The sequence below is a fragment of the Anoplophora glabripennis genome, unplaced genomic scaffold (assembly GCF_000390285.2).
Source record: "Anoplophora glabripennis isolate ALB-LARVAE unplaced genomic scaffold, Agla_2.0 scaffold1379, whole genome shotgun sequence".
Classification (NCBI taxonomy): domain Eukaryota; kingdom Metazoa; phylum Arthropoda; class Insecta; order Coleoptera; family Cerambycidae; genus Anoplophora; species Anoplophora glabripennis.
The window spans coordinates 63,295-74,061 of record NW_019417773.1 but is presented as its reverse complement, the minus strand read 5'-3'; the positions used below and the strand labels follow the sequence as shown (position 1 = coordinate 74,061).

Here is a 10,767-nt window from a genome sequence, read left to right as displayed (position 1 = left end):
CCAACGTCATCGGCCTTCGGCCTCAAGGTCATCCCAAGCCAGAAAGTGGAGGGGGGAGACTCCCAAACGGTAAAAATACCCTACTTACATATTTTCAGAATAATCGCAAAAAACTATTTAAAATTTTAACTTTCAACACCCTGTATTTCCGAAACTATCAACTTTCGGATAAGGCATGTTTGCGCCAATGGTCACCATTTCACGTGTAATATCTTCAGTTTTCGACTTTCCCATTGTTAATGAATCACCCTGAATACATATAGTAACAGTTTAGTTCTACTAAAAAAAAATCTGGTCCGAACCATTAGAGTTGTTACACGTTAAAATAACAGTGGAGAATTGTGTGGGATTGTATTCGAAAAAAGTGGGTGTTCAAAATATTACATTTTAGTAACATTAAGCTGCTGACAAATAAATCGTGTGTTTAAAGTTTCCTCACCTGTAATATAATAATACAGGAATTTGTCCTCTGGTAAGTGTAGTTCCATTGAAACTTAAGGAACATGTAGAAAAAGTAAAAGTAGTATTATCGGGTCCTCTCACAAAAGTTAAGCCTCCATCACCATTACTAGTTCTGCCACCATGATTTCTCAACCGAATAGCATATTTTACATTTTCCTAAAATTATTACATTTATAAAAGTACAAGCAGTTGTACTAAAATGAAAAATTCTTTTTTTGAAATAAATATTGTGTAGGTAACTTTATTTCTTATATTTTACGTTACACCAGACGTATATTTTTTTAAATAGGAAGATGCTTATTCTTTCAATTTTGAATTTGGCCTCTAGGGCTTCCCTGATTAACATAGAATTTAAAAAATTACTCACTGCCGATAGGACCTAAAGGAATACTACGACATTAGAGCAAATTAAATAGCAGTGCATAACACGGCAACATAAGAAACGAAACATAATTCGTATTTAAAAGACTGTTGTGAGTTTATTAATTTGATCTTTTGGTATTGATAAAAATTTGGTAATTTAAACATTACTATTAAAATGCAGTTTTTGGAGTTATGTTATATACAGGGTGATTCAAAAAACCGTGGACGGACTTCTAGGGCAGATAGTACATGAAAAAATAAGACAAAACGTCTTAATGAATATGGGTTCTCAGATGCCTCCCTAACAGGATACGGGGTATCTCAAAGATTCCACTTTGCGTTAAATAGACGCAATGTTTATAATATTATTTACTTAGCTATGAATTTGACCTCTTGGAAAATTCACATGCAATTAACGGTTTTGTGGGTTTGAAGTAAATTTTGTAACAATTTCACTTTACCTACATTATTTCAATTTGTGACATCGAAATAGACAATGAAACAGCAGCTGTCAACATTATGAATAAATAAGTAGTGTAAATTAAATAAGTAATAAGTAAGCTACCTATAATACAAGTTGTTCCTGTGATTATTATAATTTTAATTATTTTTTAACAAAATGAATTATGAATATTCTTTCGAAGAAATGGAGGATATGCACTTCTGTTATGGACCTGCAAATTTTGTCTCACGGGAAGCAGCCAGAAGATACATAGAACTGTTTCCAGGTCGTAGGACCCCAAACCGATAATATTGATAGATGTTTGAGAAAATCAGGTATATTAAAACAAAAAAAAATCATTCTCGTCGACAGCGTTATGTTAGAACTCCAGACGGAAAGGAAGTTATCCTGCTGTCAATAGAAAACGATAACACATTGAGTACCCGAAACTTTAAATAAATCTCACTCATCAGTTTGGAGAACGCTCCGCAATCAACACTTATACCCGTACCACCTGCAACGTATGCAACATTTATTACCATAAGATTACCCACTAAGGTTGGACTTTTCACGGTGGTTCCTTGATACATTGGCGGAAAATCCTAGTTCTCCAAAAATATTTGTTTCACTGATGAAGAGTCATTTACTAGATGAGGTATAATTAACTTTCATAATCAACACATGTGGTGCGAAGAAAATCCTCATGCAATTCATGCATATAGGTTTCAACACGAATTTTTAATCAACGTTCATGGTGGAATCGTTGATAATATGCTTCTTGGTCCTTTCATGGTAGCAAATACCGACGGTCATTGTTATTTACATCTTCTGATCAACGATTTGAATGGTTTATTAGATATGCTGCTAAACGTGCTGCTAAATGTGCGAAGGAATACTTGGTTCCAGTACGACGGGGCACCAGCACACTTTGCTCGTGTAGTTAGGGATTACTTAAGCCGGCGCTACACGGAATGGCCAGGCTGAGCCAATGTGTAATTGGTAAAACTGGGCCAACATGTGCCAATCCCAATGTGTGTTCTCCACATCTTATTCCAGGCATCAAACACTTTATTCCTATTTTTATGATTAACATTTTTTGGGTCCCATATCTTGGAATACCGTTCATATAAGGCCAAAAATTCCAATACATTATTGCCAATATTTGGTTCCGCCATAGTCTAGAGTGGTACTAAACTACTACAGCCCAAGCGACCGTTGGTGATAATTTCACGGTCCACACGGCAGGCCTAAGCTGGGCCTTAGATGTAACATATCCCAGATAGTGGATTGACCGTGGTGGTCCAGTACGGTGGCCTCCTCATTCCCCGGACTTGAACCCCCTTGACTTCCACACTTGGGGTCATATTAAGGAACTAGTTTACACAACTCCTGCAAGTACTAATGAAGAATTGTGGCAACGCATACAGCAGGCTTTCAACACTATCCGTAATACGCCCGCCATTTTTGGGAGGATAAGAACATCCTTAGCCCGCAGGGCAGAAATATGCGTAAAAGACATTATTACTATTAGTTATTAGTTACTATTTAATTCATAATAATAATTCGGTGTTCCTATTTATTACAAATTTACTTCAAACTCACATTACTTAGAAACTGTTAATTGCATCCAAATTTTCCATTCATAGCTAATTAAATAATATTTATGAAAATTGCGTCTATTTAACGAGAAAAGGAAACTTTGACACCCTGTATCTCGTTAGGGAGGCGTCTAAGACCCCATATACGTTAAGACGTCTTGTCTTATTTTTTCATGTCTGCCCTAGAAGTCTGTCCACGGTTTTTTTAATCACCATGTATAATCTATGTTTTGTATAAAAATGTGTAAGACTCACCTTTATGGGAACAGGTCTCCCAAATTTTATTTCTATAATATCTGGAGCAAAATCTTCTGGTCCATAAGATCCCCTTGATACCTCTAAGCTATTCCATCTATGTGAATGCACCTGATTTTCACCATCTAGTGAGCTGTTCTGATGCGTTAAAAAATGTTATTTTTAAATATAATTTTTTAATTATTACTAGTAAGCTAAATTAAGCTAATTATGAAGTCTAAACATTTTCTTATTAGATTAATTATTATGCTCATTGGAACAAATATCTTAGTATGCTAAACTTCATAATAATATTAACGTGTTGATATATAGCTTTTATTCCCTCATCGCGTATGGATCGCTTTCGAGGATAAGGAGTGATTGGCATGATCGTAAGGTTTCTTATAAGAACATGAACTAAATGGAGTAGATATACTATTAAGATTGGTATACTTCGTCACTAAAATATACTGAATTGCTATTAGTCCAGGAAGCAGCGACAGAAATTTTGCACCAATTCCTACAAAACTGATTTTTTCTCATTTCGTAGTTTTGATATGATAACTAAACGGTACGGCAGTCTACCACGTCAATGTAGGGGCAAACATTAATAATAATTTTTGAAACATGCATAAATAATACGTAAATGTCTTATACCTATAAGTGTGAAACTTTTTATAGTGATTAATTATACCTAAAAGTACAGCATAATAATAGTCTACTACGTCGAAAGCCATGAAGGGTCTACCACTCACGCAAGATGACGAAAAATTAACATTTTTGACTTATTTCTACAAGGCTGACTTTTTTTTCTCAAATACTTTAGTTTGTAAGGGAACTAAAGAAAATAGTCTACCGATCATCTAAGGGTGTAAAACCTTGATAGACGCAATGGAATGCACGATCTCCCGAGGTAGTCGCTGCGCCAATCCGCTGTAAATCGCTCTGAATAATTATTATTTATTAATCATATCGGGATTAAATTAAAATCTACCTAGCTGCTTTTTTGCCTATAAGTAATTTACGATAATTATTGTCAAATAAACATTTTCTACCTTCGATACAAATTGGCTAAAGTTTCGGTAGACGTGACTAAAATTTTTGCGCGCGAGGTTGTTTAAAATTCCTAATTTAAATAATTATAATTTTCTGAACTTGCACCATTATTAAAACGTACGATATTAGTAATAACGAGCGTGCGTTAGAGAGCGAGATTTTTTTTACTATAATATTAGTAAACGTTGAAAATATTTTTTTTTTTTCAAATAACTGACCTTTTTCCTTTTTTAACGTTGGATAATTAAATTTATTTCTCTTTCACTTATAATTTATATCCATGATGCTTACCAAAGCCACACTGGGGTGAGCAGCTAGCACCAGGGTTGTCGACTTCGGGTTAATAGTAAATACCAATTATTGGTACAAAAAAAATAGAATATGCTAAAACCTGGTAATTTACAAGAAAATTAGAAACAAATTGAAAGTGGGGTTAACTTGAAGTGTTCTGGAGATACTATAAAGTACTAAGAAAAAAATTATCAATATTAAACTATGAAAAAACAAATAGATAACATTTTGCCTTTTTGTTTACCAATTTAGTACAATTCATTAATGGTAGTTTGGTTTGGGTTATTTTAAGGATTTAGATTTAACTGAAAAAACGACTAACCTTAAAACCGATATAAAAGTAAGGAAATGATGGTCTGGTGACACAACGGAAAGGAATATAGAACAATCATAGATAGAAGAACGGAACGCCTAGGTACTTTAAAAAGAGATCAAATTACAACTTAACTTTTGTTTCGCTAATTATTTACGATCAGGACTGTGGCAGAATCTTCATGATTTTCGATAATAAGATAACAAGGAAATACTAGAACATACTCTAGTTTAAAATTAAAAATACTTACTAAATACTATAGACTAAATTCTAAATTTCAATACTAAATGGGACGTTCAAAATACCAGATTTAGTATCAAATATACCGTGTTGGCCACACTGGCTGACACTGCTATAAATTCGTGGCGTAAAGATCAAGAGGGGATGAAACCCCGGAAAGGCCAGAGCCGAGACAAACATATTTAGGGAACAGGTATAAAAACTTTTGAATACCCTGAAAGTGATCAGACACAGCAACTCGTTGATCCGCAGAGGCTGCCGACAGATGCAGGCGGCTTAGACATCAACTCCAGGACGCAAGGTAAGTCGAAATTTTTCTACCTGTTTCAGGACCGCCAGGATCAAGAACCAAAAACGACGACATGCACACACACACATCTCCCCTCTACTTTCTTTACTCCACTCTCCCCTCCCGCGTTAGCTTAATTAGCTTAATGGACACCTTAACACAACGCTTCCTAAGCTGCATAGCTGCATGACCTCACCCACATACGACACCCCCCCTGAGATGAGCCCACGAAGAAAGAGGAGCGCCAAAAGAAAGGGCCCTTTCTGGCTGGGCGACAATGAAAATTAATCCTTTCTAATAAGTTTTCCCTAGTAGGTATTGTAATGCTTATTTAAATACGTAAATGCAAAAAAATAATAACAAAAAAGGAAGAGAAAAACAAGTGTAAATAAAAGTGACAATTTTTACATAGGCACAGAAAGAATGCAAATTTCATGGGTTTATTTCTCTTTACGGATTTAATAAAAATCATATTAAACAAAAATATTTTTTTCCCTAAAACAGTTCATTTTATTGATATCAACCAAAAGTGCCTTTTTTTAGTTGACGGTTCAAGCTATCTAAAAAAAGGGTGTAAAAAATTGTCACTATTGTTAGTTAGTCCGTCCCTGACAAACCAAATAAGCCAAATTGTTTTCATGGGTCAATTTTTAAGGAGTCTTATCTGTTGTTCATCATATTAAAGAATATTTAAATTACACAAAGTATTTTTAAAAAGTTATTAAAAAAAATCGATACTCAGATGCATCCTTTAGGGGCCTCTGAGGAAAATTTGTATAGGAACTTGTCATGTTATTTTAACGTCCCGTGTATAAGTCCGAGAGATTGCCCACATATTCTGAGACACCCATTATAGAGCCATCATCAGATTTCACTATCTGCCTGTAAATAGATTGTCATTAGCCAGAATCTCTACATATTTGTTACTGACATCATACTTTCCATAAAGTCAATATTTTTACTCTGTACTATGAATGAATGATATAAACATTTTACACCGTACACCCAAGTCATCTTTTGAGTTTTATAATATTAGTTTGTCTGAAGGCCATCTTAATAATTATATCCCAATGAAAATAAAATCAAAAAGAAACTTACATCTTCTAATAATTCTAGTTCATATTCATAATGCCCAATTCCACCATAAACTCCTACACCAATTATTGATATACCCTCTCTATCAACTTGAAAACATATTGCATCAGGTGATCCATTTCCAGTATTCCATGTTCGTGATTGGTTTATTCTAGTGAAACGTGATGGCGTTATGTATAAAGTGCGACCAAAAGATTGAAGTTCTTCCTAGGAGTAAAACAGGTAAAGAAATTATAGTTGTATTGTATAGCAAACATACTTCTGTCGTACTACATTGAAGCACTAATTCCGCTACCACTCTTGCAAGCAAATGACAACAATATTTGGATAGTTCTGGTGAAGTGGTAATATCACATTGTTTTAATTTTCCTAATACTGGATTAGCAGCTAAAGCTATAAGATTTTCCAAAATATCATTCCACTGATAATTAGGTGTAGAATTTGACTCCACCTAAAATAGTTATATTAGAATTTGACTTTACCTAAAACATTATAACACGAGTAATATCCCTGAAATTAATACATAACCACGACCTTCTAATATTAAAACAAAATATTTTAGACTAGTTATATTTTTGTAAGTTTACCTTAAAATGTATTAAGCTAATGCAAGTTTCAAAATACCATTTTGAAAGATTTGTCGTGCCTTAGACGCGTCAAATATCGTTACGTTCCCAAAAGGCTCAAATTCTTTTGAAAAACAGCATCGCGTTGATATCTATCAATTTCTGATTACCAAGACGTCATGTAACGTATTACTACTGGAGAAGAGACTTGGATCTAACCTTACGACCCGGAAACAGTCGATCAATCGAGTGAATATCGTACAAAAGGTGAACCAAGACCGAAAAACCACGCCAGTCACTCAAAAATCACGGCCATGTTGATAGTTTTCTTTGATTATCGTGGCGTAGTGCACTATGAATTTTTTCCAACAGGCCAAACTATTAACAAGGAATATTACTTGAGTGTTATGCGTCGTTTGCGTGATGCTATTCGCCCCAAAAGGCCGGAATTATGGATAGACAACTCTTGGTTTTTGTATCGTGATAATACACCGCCTCACACAGCATTGACAATTCGCGACCATTTCGCCAAAGATTCAACTCATATCGTATTCGCCTGATTTAGCACCGAGTGACTTCTGGGCAACGTTGCGACTCGATTGAGGAAATAAAAGCCGAATCGACGAAAGCATTGAAGGTCATACCGAAAAAGGACTTTTCAGACTGTTTCGAGAGTTGGAAAAAAACGTTGGCATAAGTGCATTGTATCGGGTGGGGATTACTTTGAAGGCGACGAAATTGATTTGGAAGCATAAATAAAGATTTTTTATTTTTTATTATTTTTATTTTTTAAACAAATTCACCTTATTTTTTGGACAACGGGTTATAAGTACAATTTTCTATCTTTGCAAAAGTTTTTTGCGGCTGTTAGGTTTTCATGTTGGGATGACGAATTTTATGGCAATAACAGCAAATGTCTTTTTTAATTATGTGCATTTATCTTTATTCATTTAGCTTTGTCTTTAAACTTACATTTTAGATTTAAAAAAGTTACAATTAGACAAGATACTCATAATTTGGAAAGTTCCAGCATGCAAGACTTTTAACTTTCAACTTTTTGTAAATAAAAATAAAAATGATAATTATAAATACCTCTAAATTTTTCTCTCTTTATTTTTTATACCTAGATCAATGTGTTATTATTACTTTAACTCAAAAGTGTTCAGCTGATTCAAATTCATTTTCAACATGTTCGTATTCTCAACATTTTTTGAAAATTTTAGAAAATTTTTAAACAATTTGAATTACTTCCCTCTAAAGTAAAAATAAAGGACAAATGTCAGTTAATGATTCGGTTGCCTAGCAACTGACAATGTTTTTCACATTAAGCTTATGACACATAACTTCTTCATTAATAGCGACAAATCTATTAAACTTTATACCACAGTTGTTGTAAGAAAACCAAATATGTAAAAATATGTAGGGTATTCTATTAAAAGAATATGTATCTATATTACTATAACATGAAGTGCAATTGTTTCCTATTGTTAATAAAAAAGTTAAACAACTTTTATAGGTTCCCTTCGCAGGGAAAAATTATAAGGATTAATATATTCCAAGTATCCGGGAAGTAGCTATATCCAGTGTATAAAATAAAAAATATAATAATTTTAACAAATTCATTTTGTTTTGTTTTAAAATATGTTTTCAAAGCAAATAGGAAAGAATAACAATATTTATTCATATTGGTGAAAAAAATTAAAAATAATGGACATCTGCTTAAGGGACCTAATAATTATCATAAATGAAAAAATAATATACTAACCTGAGTTTTATATGTCATTTGTTCTACAAGAATAGGGTAATGATGTGAGTCAGGCCTATTCATAATTGGTAAACCAGTATTATCCGAAGAACTTAAAATACTATGAAACGAATTTTCAAAGTTGGTGTTAGAACCAATAAGTGGAAAAATGTTTCTTAATCTCACATACGGAGCACATAACGCACAAAATACTGCACCTGGTAATCTCTGGCTATTAGATGTGGAATCCTAAAACAATTTTAACATGTAATACCACAGTCAAATGCATACTTTTGTGGACATTTGTGACTTACAAATGACAATATTGTATAATAGATTTTGCAAAGCTAGTAAGGAAATTGTTATAAGAAAATTTATTGAATAAAAATTAAAAATCAAATACTTGAACCAATATAATTATGCAATTAATTACACAGCTACACAAAAAAAATGTTCGGTACCAGAGACATGAATACATAGATTTTGTGTATTTTTTTTATGCTGAATCCGAATCCGATTTACCAGGTATTTTTTTTAGTAAAACGCTAAAATATCCCCTAAGATAGGAAGAAGTAGTGGGAATAAGGTAAAGCTGTACAATAAAAAGCAACAATTTGTAAATACTTTGAGAAAACATTTTAAAACAATATTTTAAGCATTAGAAAGAAATATGCAGTGTTTCACTTTAAAAGTGTGGACACCTCCGTATTTAGGATGGCGTTGGGCGATTTCCAAAATTCTTTTTTTTATGTGGTAGTACTCAAAGAGGCCTACTTTTTGATATTATATTTTTTGACATGTGATATTTTCTACGGCCTACTATCATTAAGAAAAAATCCTTAAAAATTAAAAAACATTAGGCATTTTTTAAGAAAGAAGTGGATAGCATTTTCGGTTTGATCACATCTCAAAACGCTAAAAAAAAAACAAAATTTCATTATTATAGCTTTTACAGGGTGTTCACAAAATTGATGCAAACTTCGAAAAATTGCACGTATTGCAGTGTCCTGTATTAACAGTGGAAAATATTTTCAAAATATTTTTTCATAATTTTATTAACCTATGGTATATCCATACAGTTTCATTGATTTCACTCATACAGGGTGCTCACAATAGGACAAGCAAATTATATATTTTTTTTATTATACCAGAAATAATATTTAAATATTACTGTTTTCTATTAGTCCATATCATTCGGTATGCACTGTTCAATTCGTCTCATCTTATTTCTAATAACTCTCCTCAACTGATGTGGTGATATTTGTCGTCATGTTTGTCTATTACATAAATCTTCTATGTTCTGGGGCCTTGTTTTATACATGACCTATTTCACAGTTCCCCATAAAAAGAAATTAAGAGGCGTCAAGTCTGGAGCTCTTGACGGCCACTCAGCTAACGGACTGTTGCGACCTATCCACTTTCTCGGGAAATACTCATTCAACTAATGACGTATTATTATCGCATTATGAATAGGTGCTCCATATAATTGAAGGTAGAGGTTCTGTCTTACATGAAGAGGAAATGCATCTCAGAAATCATTGTTTAAAATATTCATAAAAATCTCTGCGTTTAGATTAACGCAAAAAAGAAGGGCCCGATTATTCGATCACATAAAATCCTACAAAACACGTAAATTTTTTTAATTAAGATTTATGTAATATAATTGACAAGCATGTCGACAAATAACACCACATCAGTTGAGGAGAGTTATTAAAAATAAGAGGAGACGAATTGAAGAGTGCATGGTGGACTAATAGAAAATAGTAATACATGTCGGTCAATAGCCGCACGATTTAAGGCGTCAGTACTTAAATCGTGTGCAAATTTCTGCCCGGGTTCATTCCCGCGGCCGGTAGACCGTAGATTAGCTATGCTTGTACGGAGGATTGGCACCCTCTATGCAGGTATAGTAGGGTGAAAGAATGTTGGCTTGGGTCAATGTGAGAGATTGACACCGGTTGGCATTTGACCACCCCCCTAATTAATGAGGTTTTCCAGGTTTCCCTCATTCCTGCACTGAATGGTGGTTAGGGCCTACCAACATAAGTCGTTCCTGGGCGCAAATGCGGCCTGC

At 33.6% G+C, this 10,767-nt stretch overlaps 1 protein-coding gene across 1 annotated transcript in view; it reads right to left on the bottom strand.

Moving 5' to 3' along the window:
• Positions 1-439: 439 nt before the first annotated feature.
• Positions 440-10,767, bottom strand: part of LOC108915602 (E3 ubiquitin-protein ligase MYCBP2-like) — a gene marked incomplete at its 3' end in the record, with an annotated part of 60,970 nt that continues 50,642 nt past the window's right edge. The window contains exons 9-14 of the mRNA XM_018721672.1: positions 8,715-8,942; positions 6,643-6,834; positions 6,387-6,590; positions 4,895-4,904; positions 3,121-3,245; positions 440-618 (exon numbers count right to left, since the gene is read on the bottom strand). Of these exons, the coding sequence (XP_018577188.1) occupies positions 440-618; positions 3,121-3,245; positions 4,895-4,904; positions 6,387-6,590; positions 6,643-6,834; positions 8,715-8,942 (938 nt within the window). The remainder of the gene's footprint in view (positions 619-3,120; positions 3,246-4,894; positions 4,905-6,386; positions 6,591-6,642; positions 6,835-8,714; positions 8,943-10,767) is intronic.